Source organism: Eptesicus fuscus, chromosome 6, assembly GCF_027574615.1.
Source record: "Eptesicus fuscus isolate TK198812 chromosome 6, DD_ASM_mEF_20220401, whole genome shotgun sequence".
NCBI classification, from domain to species: domain Eukaryota; kingdom Metazoa; phylum Chordata; class Mammalia; order Chiroptera; family Vespertilionidae; genus Eptesicus; species Eptesicus fuscus.
Window position 1 is genome coordinate 53085133 of NC_072478.1, and position 18330 is coordinate 53103462.

At 36.1% G+C, this 18330-nt stretch overlaps 1 protein-coding gene across 3 annotated transcripts in view; it reads left to right on the plus strand.

Annotated features, from left to right (window-relative positions):
* The window catches only part of IQCM (IQ motif containing M), a 384245-nt gene that overhangs the window by 297816 nt on the left and 68099 nt on the right, over positions 1-18330 (plus strand). For all 3 annotated transcript variants that reach the window (XM_054717693.1, XM_054717695.1, XM_054717694.1), the window contains exon 12: positions 16393-16554. In XM_054717693.1, coding sequence (XP_054573668.1) covers positions 16393-16554 — 162 coding nt within the window. The remainder of the gene's footprint in view (positions 1-16392; positions 16555-18330) is intronic.

Here is an 18330-nt window from a genome sequence, read left to right on the forward strand (position 1 = left end):
AATTCAGGCTTTTCTAATGGAAATGTTTTCTTTTGAAAGTGATCTTCAATGCCAGGTATTACCTCAGGATAGATATGCTATTCCTTCCATTTTTTTGGCTTCATGTTGCCATTTACAAGAAACTCACCACACTAGAATATCTTTTCCCTTTTTCCCCCCAATTTCAAAATTGAAAATAAAATCAAAGTTGATATATTTTATTCCCCTTTTTTCTTTGGTACTTTCTAATCAAGGCTGATAATACTATGGGTAAGAACCATTATTTCTTCAACTACTTCCAGTGATGATTAAAATTAAGGTCTTGGTGTCATGTAAAAAATTCTACATTTGAGTTTGTTTTAACAATTACTTAAGTTTTCCCCCAGACCAGTACAATTTACTGTCCAGAAAAATGATACTTTGCATCTTAATTTTTAAAAGTGTATCATTGACACATATTTATATTATTATTCAATATAATAAGTTTATATTTGAGCCAGTTAGCTCTTTTGAATGGAGCATATTAGAAAGACCTCGCATTATGGATTAATTTATTTTATGGACTAATTAGCTTGACACAACAAATCCATTCTGTATCACTACACAAGAATGAATTCCTTTTTGAAGATAGCTTTCTTATATACACATCTCAGGATCATAAGAGTCATCCAGTAAGAGAACATGAATTCCAAATTCCTCATGACAACTTATAAGAGAAAATACTTTAAACTATATTTTTAGCATATTTAGGCAGCAACATGATAATTTTATTTAAAATATTACATGTAAGAATAATTCTCACATTTTTTAAGTCTTTGGTGATTTCTCAGAAAGTTAAGTAAAATAATGTGACAAGTTCTTTTTGGAAAATGCTTACATGCCAACACTAATGAGGAATAAATAGGAAATATTCGTTAATTTGCAACAAGGATATGAATCTCATGGGTACATGGGGCAAAACTTTTTTTTTTAACCAGATCACTAGCAGATCATATGAAAACATAAACGAATGGGTAGCTGTATTTCTTAAAAAAAAATATATATATACATATATATATAGATATACATATATATATAGATATAGATTATAGATATATATATATATTTCTTCTTTCTATTCCTAACTGCTATCCCAAGTAAAGTAAAATGTGTTGTTTGAAACATGAAGCTTCCTTTAAAAAATCTGAATTGAAATCTGAGATTTTAGGATAAACCATCAGAGAAATGGCTAAAATCCATTTTAGGAAAGGGATGCAGAGAGTAACAATATAGATAAAAGTGCTGAACTCATGAAACTTTTTGAGTTGTTAGTCGACTGTAACAATTAACAATTACTCTAGGCACAGACACCATTTAGCACAGTTATTAAATTTGGTCCCTATAACTTATCATTTTGACCCCAAAGTGAGGCTTTATATTTTACCTCATCATTTGCTTTCATTAGGATCCATATTTGTAATCACTAGGTTTAATATACTGATTTCAATCCTAATTTTTTTAAAAAATATTTTTTTATTGTTTTAGAGAGAGAGAAAGAAAGATGGAGAGAGAGAGAGAGAGAGAGGGGGAGAGAGAGAGAGAGAGAGATAGAGAGAGAGAGAGAGAGAGAGAGAGAACATGGATTGGTTGCCTCCTGCATGCACCCAGACTGGGGACCAAACAACCTGGTATGTGCCCTGACCAGTAATTGGACCTGGGATCTGTAGGTGCATGGGGCAACACTCAACCAACTGAGCCACACTGGCCAGGGCTCAATCCTAACTTTGAAATGAGATTTCTGGAGTGTCAAGTGTGTACAAACTAAAAGGCTTGATATTGTACATTAGAAATAACTATACATATCCTCTGTTCTCTGTTAAATAGTTTGAAACTCAGACATTTATATAAATACACACATCTAAACACCGGGCTTTTGCAGGAATATGGACTTATCTTATCTTGAAAGTCATGCTGATCTTTTAGCTACCACTCTCTCAGTCACTCATAACTAATGCTAAGTTTTGAGCCATGAAGAAAATTGCATTAAAGTGCAGGAAAAATGTGCTGCTGCAGGCCTGTCTACAGGTTACATTGTTCACAAGGAGGAGCTGTTGTCACCATAGTGTCTCTTGACTGCTTCTGGGTTAAAGATAAAAAATGAACATTGTGGCTATGATCAAATCACAGTGTATTAGATATCATATTAGCATGCAATGCTTGTAAATGGTATTTCCAACCCAAAAGAGAGGGGAAACTTGGTCTTTTGATAAGCCAAAACTCTTAATTTTAATGTACTATAGTTAAATCCATCTGTCTTTTCTTCTTTACTTTGTATTATTCCTGAAGATTATCTCAATGCATTTTCTGAACTACATTATATTAATCTTTCCTCCTTTTCCTCAATACAATACAATATGTTAGGCTGTATTTGTTATCAATTTAATAACTTCTGTCAATGTGCCATGGACCACTAAAAACAATCTGCTTATTATTTCTGCCAATCCATTTGATCTTAGTGCTTGCTAATCTGTTTTTTTTTTAGTGTCCATATAATTTTTAATAAAATCTTTTTTAAAGCCCAATTAAAACAAAACAGAGATAGCAGGTCTCTAATTTACTTTATCCTTTAAGCTTGCTATCCTATGAGAGATATTAAATACAGCACAATAGACCACATATGCATCTATAAATTATGTAAGCCTATCTTTAGTCAAGCAATTAATCTTACTCTTTTGGGAAAAACCCAAAGGGAAATAACCTGAGTTATAACCTTATATTTCAAGAAATAACATGCACAAAACACTGGAATTTTGCTATTTAGCCTACCTCAAATGTCAGAAATATATAATCTAAACATCACTTTGCTCCTAAAGATAATTACTAGATTACCTGATTGATAAATGTTTGCTTAGATCTAGAAAACAGCATAAAATGAAGTATTTATAATTATAGAAAAGTATGTTATTTATATATTTATAGAAAAATTATCCCATGAGAATTTCTTGCCAAATGCCTTTAATTCATTTGGAGAATGAGGGAATCAATATAAATATATGCATGTTTAATGTTTCCTCTTTTTATTGGTAACCAAATTTCTAAATTAGTAGAGGTAGCATTATGTCTAGCTAAAATAATATGTATGTTACCCATTGGGAGTTTAACTTGCTCAGGAATTATTCTGAAAAAATTTTAAAGAATACTTTATGAAATTTAAAACTTAAATTATTTCCTAATTTATCAAAATTCTTTACTGACAATCTACCAATAAAAAGATAAAATTATCATATTTAAACTTTTCCCAATTTTTCTCAATTTAAAAAAATATATCTGATAATTTAAAAAATATATTTTCAAGGTTTCTACATGTGTTCTTTTTCTTTAAGTTCTACAATTGTTTGGCCTTGTGGTTCTATATATTTAAATGAATTCAATACTTACCAGCTTCATCCTTTTATCTCTCCTTCCTTCATGTTTTCCATGGCTTCTTCACTCTTTCTTTATTTTGATTTTATTTGACTCTATTTTAACAAAATATAGTAGAATATTTTATTTTTGTTGTTGTTTGTTTTTTTTGTTTTTTTTTTTTGAGTTCAGAGAAAGATTGTGGGGTTTTTATTTCCTGAGAATTTGTGTGTGTGTGTGTGTGTGTGTGTGTGTGTGTGTGTGTTTTGTATCTTTATACATGGCTTAATTTATAATTCTTGGATTGCACCTTTTTTTATTTCAAAATCTTATAAGTATTCTTCTTCTTTCGTTGAATGTTGTTTTGGAAAAACTGAAGCCAGTTATTACCACCTGTTGAAAATAATTTGCAGTCGCAAAGGATACATTTTATATCCTTAAGTTTAGTTAGCTTGTCATGGTCTTGTTGATGTGTAAGCTTGACTAAGCTATAATTCCCAGTTATTCAACACTAGTCTACATCCTGCTGCAAAGGTATTCAGTAGATGTGATTAAAGTGCATAATCAGTCGATGTAAGTGAAGGAGATTATCCTAGATAATCTGCACAGGCCTGATACAATTAGTTAACAGGCCTTTAAAACAGAGCTGAGGCTTCCCTGAAGAAGAAATTCTTCCTTTGTATAATAATGTTTTTATATGCCCCCAGATTCCAGCCTGCCCTTTCTGGTAGCCTGCTCTATGGATTTTGGACTTGCCTAAGCAGTTCCTGCAATTGTATAAGCCAATTTGTGGCAATAAAGCCCTCTGCCTCTCTAGTTGAACACTGATCCGTAAAGATTATCTAAAAATGTGGAACTGGGTGGTAGGTGAATGTTAGAAGAGTATTGAAGACTCTGATTGAAAAAAAGAAGAAAAGCCTGGATTGTCTTGAACAGCCTGTTAGTAGAATTATGAACATTTATGATTCTGCTAATAAGGTCTCAGAATGAAGTGAGGAGTATGGTAGAGAAAATCTAAGTAACCTGAGAGAATATCTAAATCACAAAGAGACTGTTGATAGAAATATGGAAGTTAAAGGTACTGCTAATGAGCGCTCAGAAGAAAATGAAGGACATGTTATTACAAACTTAGGGAAAGGAGATCCTTGTTATATAGTGGGCAGAAGCTCAGTGGAATTGTGGTCTATCGCTATGTAGAAAGTGCAAATTGTATGCTATGATCTTGCATATTTAGCTGAAGAGATTTGCAAACAAACATTTGAATGTGAAGCCTAGTTACTTCTGCTGCCTATAGTAAAATGCAGGAGAATAAGTTGATAGAACTGTTAGACAAAAAGGAACCAGATGTTTTAGAAAATTCTCAACTCATTCAGAACTAGATATTTTGGAAAATTTTCAACTCATTCAGATTGTGAAAGAGACTAAAACTGAGTTTCACTATTAGGAAAATATACGGTAGAATAAAGCTGAGAGCATAACCTTTTGTTAACAACCCCAGGCAGATTTTTTAAAAAATTCAGTTACACAAAGGTTTTTTTTTATGGAGGAAAAATAAGTGTGACCAATAGAACCACCCAGTGACTGAAGCAGAAGTCAAGAATTGGGATGGAATTTTCCAGAAAAGATGTGTAGAGAAGCCTCTTGTCTAATGGAGTGAATCTCCAAGACATACATGGGAGAACTACAAGGTTTTTGAGATGTTTATATCAGAAGAACACTTCCAGCTTGGACCAAGAAAGACAGAGAGTATGAAATGAAAGAATGTTACTAGACATAAGTGTATAGTCAGGAAACAGACTCATTAAACTTCTCAGCAACAGATTCATTCTACCCTTCTTGAAAATAGAAACAAAACAACAAGAAAGGAAGAAAGGAAGGAAGGAAGGAAGGAAGGAAGGAAGGAAGGAAGGAAGGAAGAAAGGAAGGAAGGAAGGAAGGAAGAAAGGAAGAAAGGAAGAAAGGAAGAAAGGAAGAAAGGAAGGAAAGAAGGAAAGAAAGAAAGAAAGGAAGAAAGAAAGAAAGAAAGAAAGAAAGAAAGGAAGAAAGAAAGAAAGGAAGGAAGGAAGGAAGGAAGGAAGGAAGGAGATTTAGAAGGCAGAGCTGAAAACCACAGAGGATTTATTTCCAACCTTTGAAATCTAATGGAACTTACACAGCTAGAATTTCAAAAACATTCCTTTTTTTCCTTTCTACTTTTCTATTTTGAATGGAACTGTTTCAACATTTTATCACGTGCTTGTTTCATTGTTGTATTCTGGGGGCAGACAATTGGTTCCTAAGTATCAGAGGTCCATAGAGAGGAATTCGACCCAAGATGGATTATACTCGGAGTTTCACTCATATCAAATTTAGAGTATTTAAATGATTACATTTGGGACTTTGGAGCTGATGAGATTTTTGGATTTTGACGTAACACTGTAAGTGGTTGAAACTTTAGGGGCCATTGGGTGGGGTGAGAGTATTTTTCATGTGGGACAGACATTAATTTTTTCTCCTTTGGCTCCATCTTAACTGTCATTCTGAGGCGTGGCATGGATTAGGTTTCTCAGTGACATTTTTTGTTTCTCCTCTATTCTATCACACAAGGGTCTTGTTATTCCCCCAAAAGGTCCCTGAAGGGGTCTTTCAAAGCTGTGATTCTTCCTTTTGGACATATCTGTATCTTGTCTGAAATCTGAGGAAATTTGAATCAGCTTTAGGCATTCCTTTTCATTTAGGACTGAATTTATTGTTTCTATCAAATATTCTTCAAGGTTATTGGAGTTTGAGGGAATTTCCATGTTTCACTAAGATGTAAATACTAGAGGCCTGGTGCACAAAATTGGTGCACGGGTAGGGTCTCTAGGCCTCACCAGTGATCAGGGCCGATTGGGGCCTTCCTTCCCCTGGCTACCTGCTGCTGGCTGGGGCCTTCCTTCCCCAGCTTCCAGCTGCTGGCCAGGGCCTTCCTTAGTCCCGTGGCACCCCCTGGTGGTCAGCACACATCATAGTGAGCAGTCAAACTCCTGGTCTGTTGAACTCCAGAGGAGACAATTTGCATATTAGCCTTTTATATAGGACTAGAGGCCTGGTGCATAAATTCGTGCATAGGTGGAGTCCAGCTGGCCCGCCCCAATGGGGCCGATCAGGGCCAGGCCAGCAGGAGGAGGGACCGAGGGAGGTTGGCTGCTGGCCCTTCCCTGATTGGGGCCCGATTGGCACCAGGCCAGCCAGGAAGGGGGCCACAAAAAGTTGGCCAGCTGGCTCCGCCCCCGATGGGGGTGTGGGGTGCCAATCGGGGTGGTTCCAGCCAGAGGGAGGGGATGTAGGAAGTTGGCTGGCTGGCCCCGCCCCTGATCAGAGTTGGGGGACCTATCAGGGCTGGGCCGGCGGGGGGCGGGTGCAGGGGGAGGGGCCTTGGCAGTTGACCTGCCAGCCCCACCACCAATCAGGCTGGTTGGTCCACTGCAGTGGGCATCATAGGACTGGTCATTCAGGTCATTCAGGTTGTTCCGGCATTCCCATTGCTGGCTTTTTATATATATATAGATATGTATTTTGTTGACAGATTAAAATGTGATTTGGCCGAAACCGGTTTGGCTCAGTGGATAGAGCGTCGGCCTGCGGACTGAAAGGTCCCAGGTTCGATTCCGGTCAAGGGCATGTACCTTGGTTGCGGGCACATCCCCAGTAGGGAGTGTGCAAGAGGCAGCTGATCGATGTTTCTCTCTCATCGATGTTTCTAACTCTCTATCCCTCTCTCTTCCTCTCTGTGAAAAATCAATAAAATATATATATAAAATGTGATTTGGTGGGAGATATCACTGGAGAGAAGAGAAAAATACTTGCTTTTACTATACCATCTTTAACCAGAGATATTATTACTTGTTGCTATCTATAAATAAATCAAGCCATGAAATTGGACAATTGTTAAATAAGTGAATTTTTTCACTTGTTAATTAGCTTGTACTCATCTTATTAATTAGCTTGTACCCAACTTTGCTTTAGAAAGAATTTAAATAGTCTTAGCTTTTCTATAGTCAATATTACAGGCCTCGAATTATGGACCTTTATACTGTTATTAGGAAATCTACATTAGCCTGACAAACTCCCAAAAGCTAGAGAAGTTCTAAAACACAGCCTTTATTGTTTAAAAAATGAATACATAAAATAATTCTTAAAAACATTTATTTGGTATTCACTTGGAAAATCCATAAAGAAAGATTCTCACTTATTTGGAGTTAATTTTTTACTCTATGAAATAGCATGGTATTATTTTCATCTCTTGAATCTAGAGAGAGTACTAAGTACAGGAAGTGAAAGATAAATCTTTGGGGAGTTTTCTTAATAATTTTTTGCATGGCAGGCTGAAAGAATTGTTGAGTAAGTTATGTAGCTAGACCTGTTATAGTCAACTGCCTGTTATTATTGTTATTATTTGTTATTTTGCTAAGGGATTGAGATAACATGAGACAATAGAACTTAAAATAATGAACTAGCAATTCCCACTTTATCCCCAATATACTTTATAAAACTTATATCACTAATGAATAGCCTAAAGACTGGTTTGATTCCCCCTGGCCCCTAAAGGATATGTATACATATAGGAAAATGGCTAAAAGAATGGCAGTCTGTAGCAAAAGAAACCAGGAGGGTTGGGTAATTCAAATTTAATTTAATAATCCAACCTAGGAGGTAAATTTTTTTATTAAAATACTCTTTCAAACAAAGTGAAAAGAAATATCTTGTGAATTATGTATGGTGAGCCCAATAAAAACTGCCACTGTGCTCTTATGTTTTATGAATTTTCTGTGCTACTGTATTTCTCTCAAAGTTAGACCATTTAAACTAAGGTGAAAGGACCATTTATCTTGAATCTGTCAGAGTAAAATCATGTTAATGGATTTAATCTGGCCATCCTAAGACAGACCTTCAGAGAAACATGAAGGACATATTTTTAAAATTAGAATACTTATTAATCATAATACTCCAATCATTTATGAGACAATGTTTGCATTACTTCAAGTACACAGACACACTCACACAAAAATAAGCATAGGCTTTCAAAAGAGAGAAAATGCTCCTCACAAGGAATACTAATAATTTATTTGAATTATTATCCAAAATTATTTTAGTGTTTTATGTAGTTATATGATTTATGAATAGTAATATGATCTGTATTTATCTAACTTACATGAAGACAGAAAAAATAAAAAGTCTTTTAGCTTTCATTATCAAATACTTGAAAATATATTTATTTGCTAATAAGCTGAAAAGCAAAAAAAAAAAAATCAACATGGAAATAAAATTAAACATTTGTGTATTTTTTTATTGATGTTCCATGTTTATTCCACTGAGAATGTAAACCTTTTGAAATAATTGTGCTTATATTATTGAACAATCAAATGACTAAAATCCCCTAACTTTCTATTTTATAGTAGAATGTTGATTGGATTTATAAGGATACATATGAAGGACACAATTTTCACATATTTAACCTTTGAATTATATAGTGAAGAACATTCTAGGAAAAATAGCAATATACCAGTATGCCTGTTTTCATGACCTGAGAGGATTTAAAAGTAGGAAAGTTTGCTATACTTTAACACATTTTTAAATTAATTCATTTCCTTAGTATGTAATATTTACTCTCATTCAAATGTTAATGAACATTTTTGCTCCTCTTTATATTAAGTAATGTCAGTATTTAATTGTAATATAAAGGAGCAATGGCCCATGCATTTATTTTTACTGGTTATATCATCCAGTGGCATATTGTTTAACTGACTTCTTAATCATTTTGCCCTTTGGTTTTGAATCTCAATGTTTCCCTCCTTCTTCAATGATGTTTTAAAAAGAAAATTTTGTAGATATGGAAATGCTTTAGATTCACTTTCCTTTGTTCAAGACATATATGATTTTTCATACTGATAAATTGGTATCCTTTGAAATTTACTAATAAATAGAAAAAGCTCAGATAAAAATGGCATGACAAAAAATATGACATTCACTTTTTTCAAATCAAAGAAAAGGATACAGTGTAAACTACTATAGCTAAACAGGGAAAAAATATTAACAGTAGAACGTTTAGAAATTAGTTTTTATAGTAGGTTATAGATTATTTGACCACCAGTTCAAACTCACATTTTATAACCCCATACTGAAATCCTCATGTGACTGGTCTTTGGCCCATGAGAGAGAAATGAGCATTTTAACGAATGCATAATTTTCACAATGGAAGAAAACCTCCATTGTTTGTCACCATTGTTTTTAGGCTTTAAACTTTGTGTTTGTATGAAGACTATAAAATATATTTTCTTCTTGGTGATAAATTTAGTTACATAATAATACAATAAGTTATTAGGCTAAGGTAAAGGACTAGGGTATTTCTGCCTGTACTTGTAAATACTTGTTAATAATTTACTTCAATAACAAGGTCTGCCATTCTGTTTAATTAACCCAAGGTCACTAGTAAAGCTTTGTTAGCCACCTAACTCTTCCTGATACACTTAGGCCTGGCCCTGAACTCAACAATTTACACACATGCCCTTTGGAACTATTGTGTCTGTGCTAGAGTTTGTGTTAGTTAGGAAGAAACTAACACTCAAAAATCCTGAAAGCTCAAGGTTCTCATCATTCACTGTAAAGTACTGTTCTTCCATCTGAGATTGTGTTGCTCATGCATTTTTAGTGTTAAAATATCCTTTAAAAATAATTTTAGAAAGAAACAATTGTAATAACAGATGGTCTTTCTTTTTATCATCTTAGAATGGAAAATTGACAATTTTGTTTATTTCCTAACTAGAGGCCCAGTGCATGAAATTCGTGCACAGGTAGGGTTCCTAGGCCTGGCCAGAGATCAGGGCCGATCTGTGGGGCGACCAGCAGGGTGATGGGGGGGGGGTTCCCTGCTGGCACCCACCTTGGCCAGCCTGGTGCCGCCCGCTCACTGGCCCCGCCCCTTGCTGCCACGGGTCGCCTCCCTCTGCTGGGCAATCAGGGGACCCCACGCTGACACCCACTTTGGCTGGCCTGGGGCCTGCAGGCTGAAGGCAGCTCCTGTGTTGAGCATCTGCCCCCGGGTGGTCAGTGCACGTCATAGTGACTGGTTGTTCCAACGGTCATTCCGCTATTTGGTCAATTTGCATATTAGGCTTTTATTATATAAGATAGGATTATTTAATAATCTTTTCATTTTTTAAAAGTAGGTACTAGTCTATTATTTTTAATAGAAAATATTTTACATATCTTAGAATGACCTGCTACCAATTTCCGATTAAGTACTCACGTTCTAATTGATTTCTTGGGGAACGTGGTTGAATAAAAACCATGCATATAAGATTGACAAATATTAAGAGTAATAATGATTTCTTATGCTATTTTGGTACTTCCAAAATTTTCTATCAAAAACACACCATTAAATAATGTTAAAATAGTCATGGAACTTGAACACTTGCCAAACACAAATAAACTCAATTAGTAAGACCCCATTTATAATTTTGTTAAAAATCACTTTGAATTTTGAAGTACAAGTAGGAGAACCACTGCCTCAAATATTCAAATTCAGGCTGTGCAGGAGGAAAGCAATGGGCTCACACAATAGTATGGCTCCCTGCGTGGGAGTGGAAGGGAAGGACATCTGTGGGTTCTCTGAATAGTAAACATAATGAGCTTCCTTTACCTGAGAAGAAGAGGAAAACTAGAGGTGGCTAAAGAGGCCACGCTGTGGGATTTTATACTAGATTATGTCCTTAGCAAACTGAGAGGTTATCATCAGTTAATGAATAGTAGTTTTGACCTGATGGCTCTTCAATAGCCTCTGCAAAGTAAGTTCTTGTGGAGAAGACCAGCATCAGAAAACTGCCTGGGAAGAGGTTTGAGCTGCTGCTTTTGTGAGAGAAACCACAGTGCTGCCTAGCAGACTGTACAGGGGCAGCTGGAGGATTTAGAAACACTGGAAGAAGACTTCCCAGGGAGAGCTGCCAGGTGGCTAGCATGCCCATGAAGCTGCTAACAGTCCCATGATACCAGGAAACGTTTAGTAAAGCAATGTGGCGCCCTCATTAAGAGAACAGGCTCTGAAGTTAGAAAGAACTGATCCTGGTGTCACCGTTACGACCTAAAAAGCCCTCTGTAACTTCTCTGTGCCTCAGTATCTTGAGCTATCATATGACTATGATAATATTTAACTCATAGGATTTGTCAACAAATTTTAGGATTCAATTAGCTAATGTATATAATCTGCTTAGCCCACTGCCTGCCAAGTACTAAGCTCCTAATAAATACTACCAATTATTGTTATGTTCATTTGTTTATTAAAAAGCCTTTCATTGACCATTTCTAAATATCAGGCATAGGGCTAGGTGCTAGAAGATACAAATGGTTAGCAAACAGCCAGGGACCTTACCTGCCTGGAACTAATAGTTTTATGAGGGAAACAGATCTTAAGTAAATAAAAATATATACATAATACAATCACAAGTTTCAATAAATATAATTGAGAAAAAGTAAAGAGAGCAATAACCCTGAGATTTCGCCCTATTTTGTTAACCCTGTGGTATATATTTTCGTGTTTTAATGTCTGAAATTGAGCTGCATTCTATTGTTAATGGCATGCTATAGCTAAATTCGCAGTCTTTTATATTTCTTAGTTGTCTGTAAACTGATGGGGCCATCAACATCTGTGATGTCTTAGATGAAACAAAATGTTCTCTTTATTTTTATTGCTAATAATAATAACAAGAAAGACCAGCAGAATGCCCACTAGGAGCCTATAAGTGACTGATTAACCAAAAATCTTTTAAAAGTGGTAGAATTCCCCAGGATGTTGATGAATATCCATCAGGAACCACTGACCCTTAGAGCATCCAAAATAGTGTAGGAATGACTAGGAAGGGCAATGACTTCAGGACGACCGCGCCCCCCCCCCCCCCCCCCACACACACACACTTTTCCACTTTTCCGTCTAAAGAACAAGCAAAATGGGGTAGGAGACAGGAAGCTGCTATTATTATCTAAATAGAATAGAGACTGTATATACCAGCATCTGTTAAATGAAGGGCAACATAATGATAGTAAAAACTAACTTAAGTAATGCTGACCATAGAGTAGGTGTTCTTCCAATAACTTCACTTCTAGTAACCCATTTAGTACTCATGACACTGTATACTGTATTGTGGAGATATTTTGTGTGTGTGGGCGGGGGGGGCGGGGGAGGGCATTATGTGTGATACTGGGCTAAAGAGAGGTTAGCTAACTTGTTTCAGGGCACACAGCTTGTAAAGGGGAGATCCAGATTCACACCCAAGCAGTGAAACTCCAAGGCCTCTGCTCTCAACCATGGCTGCTACCTCTCAGTAAAGAGAATGAACCACTTGGCCACCAGGGACCGATAGAGAGTAATGGATATTTCTTGTGCGTTTTTGCCACAGAACCACTTAGACACATACATCTAAGATCTTCAGATTTTTACTACATATGTGGCTTGGGGAAGAAGAGATAAGGAAGAGCTCTTAATTTTTTGAGTTCTTAGAACAGAATTATTACATCTAAATTCAGTGTGACAATATTGACTTAGCAGTGTCTTAAAAGGAATGTACTCCATAAATAACAAAAATGATCAATAGGAGCAACAAAAATTAAATTCCTGTTTTTATCCTGGGAAGACATATGCAATAAAATAAAAAGAAGAGAACATGTTTTGCAAGCTGTGTTTTCTAAAGTGAAAAATGCTTATTTGTAATCAACTTTGATCTTATATGAAAAGTACAATCATTCAAATGCCATAATGCCTTGTTTATATATGTTCCAAGGCTCTGCTTGTGTTACCTGAAGGCAGATGGTAGCATTAGCAGAACTCTGACCTAGAAACCTTCCATGTGTGTTTGATGCCAGCATCATCACTATATTATTTTATCCTAGGAAGTTCAACACTCCACCAACTTCATGTGTGTCTAGTCTTCAGTCAGGATTAGCCAATAAGAGAAAGTGACTGTTCCACATTTACAACTACATATATTTTAGTGTAGGCATTTTAGTTTGCCTGAAATGGGAATATTTGCCTTTATGGAAAATACAGTGCTTTAAAACTAATGAACATAAATCTAGTTTATTTCCTAACTCTCATAGTTGTTGTTTTTTATTATTAAAACTAGAGGCCTCTCGCAATCCAGGACCCATCGGGGGATGTTGGAGAGCTGGTTTCAGCCCAATCCCCACAGGCCAGGCCAAGGGACCCCACTCGTGCATGAATACATACACCAGGCCTCTAGTATGCACATAAGATCTTTGGTTAATCTCTTCCTGCCCTCCCCACCCCTCCCCACTTCCCTCTGAGATTCATCAGTCTGTTCCATGTTTCCATTCCTGTGGTTTCTGCTCCTGCGTTGAGCATCTTCCCCCTGGTGGTCAGTGCACGTCATAGCTACTGGCTGGTTGACTGGTTGGCCAGTCAGCCTATCGCCTAGACTTTTATATATATATATATAGATTATTTACTGGATGAAAACTAACAACATATTTCTCTACTATTTGTGGACTTGTTGGTATAAATGTTTTATATATCGTATATCACTTAATTCTAACAATTACCATATGGTCAATATTGTCACCTGGAGATAAATTGATTTGTTTAATATTTCACAGGATGTTAATAGTGGTTCAAAATATAGACTCTGAATCTGTTTGTATTAGACAGAGTCAAAATAGGAAATAGAAAAACTACACAGTAATTTGAGCAGGTAAAGTTTAATATTAAAAATTGCTAATTATGATAGGGATTAGAGTAACTATGATTGGCTACTAAGGATAAAAAGAATCCTAGGAATTGAAAAGAGCTGACATAGGGAGTTGCCACTATATGTAGGTCAGAGGCAGAGCACCTAAGGAAAAAACAAATTTTAACGAGTGCCCCTACCCTCACTGTTCCTCTGGGACCCAGATCTTCTTGGAGAGGGCATAGCTGTGATTCAATGAACGGCAGGGAAGTTCACTGACATTGCATGCTAGTGAAACTCACAGGGAAACCGCTTTCTGGGGTTCTGGGGAAATTGTCCTGAGGAAGGTGTCACAATGTAGAACCCACTGGGAACTCATTAATGGGGAAGGTTTCCACCAGAAAACTCACTAGGAAGTTCCCAAAATGTGTATGTAGGGAGCCCTCGGTGGAGTCAGGTGACATGGCCATAAGCTACCCTGCACTGCTGCCCACTGTGCACTGTAGGAGCAGGCCAGGGGAGCACCCAGCACCAGGAAGACCCCTTTCATTCTCTACTTGACATTACCCTCCACAGAAGATGCTTAAAATTGTGCCATATGACAAGGGATAAATGTCCTAGTCTCACAAGCAGAACAATGAAGGTGGATGTGGAGTGAGGCAATAGGTTAAAATCTGTCATACTGCCCACCAACAAATCTGTCTTTTTTTGGTTAATCCTCACCTGAGGATATTTTTCCATTGATTTTTAGGGAGAGTGGAAGAGAAAGGGAAGGACAGAGAGAAACATCAATGTGAGAAAAACACATTGATTGATTGCCTCCTGCACATGCCCCGGCCAGGGCCTGGGCCAGGGAGGAGCCCACAGCCAAGGTATGTGCCCTTGACCTGGAATTGAACCTGGGACCCTTTGGTCTGCAGGTTGATGCTCTATCCACCGAGCCAAAACAGCCAGGGCCAAAACTACTTTCTTTTTTCTTTTTTTTATTGGATTTTTTTTTTTAATTTTTATTGATTTCAGAGAGGAAGGGAGAGAGAGAGATAGAAACATCAATGAAGAGAGGGAATCATTAATTGCCTGCCTCCTGCATGCCCCCACACTGGGGATTGAGCCCACAACTCAGGCATGTGGCCTTGACTCGAATCAAACCTGGGACCCTTCAGTCTGCAGGCTGACACTCTATCCACTGAGCCAAACCAGCTAGGGCCAAAACTACTTTCTTAATAATTCAATTATTATGTTTTACTGCCTTTATTTATGTGCCACAAAATAAGATATTTAATAAAATAAATGGAAATGAAAAGGAAGGAAGGAAGGAAGGAAGGAAGGAAGGAAGGAAGGAAGGAAGGAAGGAAGGAAGGAAGGAAGGAAGGGAGAAAGGAAGGAAGGAATGAAGATACAACAGAAATATTCATGGAGATTCACATCAGTACTTTTTTTCCTTTAAATGTTTCTAGGTTAATCACATTGAATGAACTGTTCATGAGCCTGCCATGTTGAATTTTAGGACAGTGGCTTATCAACTATACACTGAAATTATAAACTGGAGGCCCAAGTGCCATACACCAAAGATTTTTTTCAGTCTATTCAAATTATTTTTTAATTCTAGTTTCCTCATCTACTTGTTAATGCAGATCATGTTTGGTTGACAAGCTTTTGTTTACAAATAAGAGCTTCCTTTGATAATTCAAATCCTAATTGCATCATTTACAGACTAAAATGCTTAGGCAAGTTATTTAATTTATCTGGGCCTCAAATTCTTCATGTGAAATGGAAATTATAATAGGATCTACCTTATAGATTTACTTTGAAAATTAAATGTGATAATGTTTTAAAGCATTTGGAAAACTCCTTAGAATATAGTAAGTGCTATATAAATATTTGTATATGTATTACTAGATCACAGCCTAGGAATATTAATTCTTTTAGCAATTTCAGTTTATAGAACTCTACATTTACTCAATAATTTTTCCTAGTTAATTGGATTTCATTGTTTAATGGCAATTACAAAATATGTATGGTTATGCTATAGTACATAGAGTATAAATGCTGTTCATTGGTATATTACTTTTTTCTATAGCTAATAATAAAAATGCTTTAACTGATAGTGTTTGAAGATCCTTTTAGTAAACCCCTTACTTCTTAATTTTTGCTAGGAATGATCTGAATGGTAAGGTTTTTGGTGAAGTATCTTTGACTGCAGAAAACCCATGTTGTTAACATAATCATTCACACTAAAATTATTAAATAGTTTTAATTTGTATCCCTTAAAAGAATCACGTCAGGCATTTTGTATGAATGTCTAAAAAATTAATATTACCCCTCTTTTTTTTTACAGATGACCGTGAAAAATATTCTGAAATCGTCAAGAAGTCCAATGCAGTTGAAATGTTATTTACACTTTATCCTCCTCAAGGTGCCCATGTGAAAGATAATAGGCGACTTAAGTCAACTTGGCTAAGACCCATGGTAAATGGGGAAGAAGGCTACAAATATATAGGTAAGATACTGAACCATATTATTTACTTTTATAGTGAAAAAGAGATGATTTTTTACTCTATACAACTCTAATTTGTCACTTAGATAATGTGAGGTGATACATACTCAGTACAACATATTCTCTCTAGTTCTTAAGTATTATACCTGCATTTTAAAAAGTGGTTGCTTTATACTTTGATGCCTCTAATAGAGTAATGGAACCATACTGTGTTCATCTATTCACCTGATGATGAACACTTGAATTGTTGTTTTAAAGTGATTCTACAAGGAAAGTTGCTATTAACATTCACATATTGAACTTTGTATAGAAATATCTTTGCTTTCCTCTTCATTAAACTGTTTTCTAAAGTGGTTATACCATTTCCTATTCTTCCTCAGCAGAATTGTGAGAGTTGCATTAGCTCCTCAGCTCCATCAATACTTGGATAAATCAGTCTTTCCAATTTTAGTCCTTGCAATAGCTATGAGTTGGTGTTCCATTGTGATTTAATTTGCATTTCTCTCGTTGACGTTAAGCATCCCTCCGTGTATTTGTCATTTATATATCTCCTTTAGTGAAGTGACTGTTCACATTTTTATCAAGTGTTGGGAGTCCTTTAATCATAATTGCCAAAAGCTGAAAACAGCACAGATATTCTTCAACTAGTGAATGGATAATCAAAGCGTGTTACATCTATACAGTGAAATGCTCCTCAGCAATGAAAAGGAATGAACTATTGGTACACACAACAACATGGATGCATTTTAAATATATCACATCATGTGAAAGGAGCCTAGCTCAAAAGCTACGTATTGATTCCATTTCAGTGACACTTTGGAAGAAGTAAAACTGTAAGGCTAGGTGGAGGTAGGCAAAGAGTGGGAAAATGGGGGACATCTGTAATCATATCAACAATAAAAGACAAACAAACAAACAAATATAAGGCCCTGGCCGGGTTGCTCAGTTCATTGGAACATGGTTTTGTGTACCTAAAGGTGTCAGGTTCAATTCCTGGTCAAGGCACATACCTAGATTGTGGATTCAATCCCAGGTCAGGATATGTACGGGAGACAACTGATCAATGTTTTCCTCTCCTCTCTCTCTCTCTCTCTCTCTCTCTCTCTCTCTCTCTCTCTCTCTCTCTTTCTCAAAAATCAGTAAGCATATCCTTGGGGGAGGAAAAAATCAGTAAGCATATCCTTGGGGGAGGATATATATACAGTGATCAACCCTGTGATTACCAGGACTTAGGCTAGTGGGAGGGTTTGACTATAAAGAGACAGCAGAGAGGGTTCTTAGGTTAGTGGAACTGTTTTGTATCTTGATCATGGCAGCATTACATTATTTTTGACTAAAAATTAGTCAAAACAAACTATGTACCAAAAAGAGTGACTATTACTGTGAATAAAATTTAAAAAATCAATGCAAAATAAAAAGAGAAAAGAATCTATATGAATAGCAAACAAGTAAAAAAAAGTTGCCCTGTTACTTATTAGTCATAGGGAAATGTAAATTAAACCACAGTGGGATACTACTACACACCTACCGTAATGGCTAAAATGAAGAAGAAAACGACACACCAAGGGATGTGCAGCAATTGGAATTCTAATGTTTGCCATTGCAAATGCAAAATGATAAAAAAACACTTGGCAAACTAGTTTGACACTTTCGTAAGAAGTTAAATATATACCTTTTATATGACCCAGCCCTAGCACTCCTAGAAATTTGCCCAAGAGAAAAGAAAGTATGTGTCCATACAAATACTTATGCATGAGTATTTGTAGATACATTTTTGGT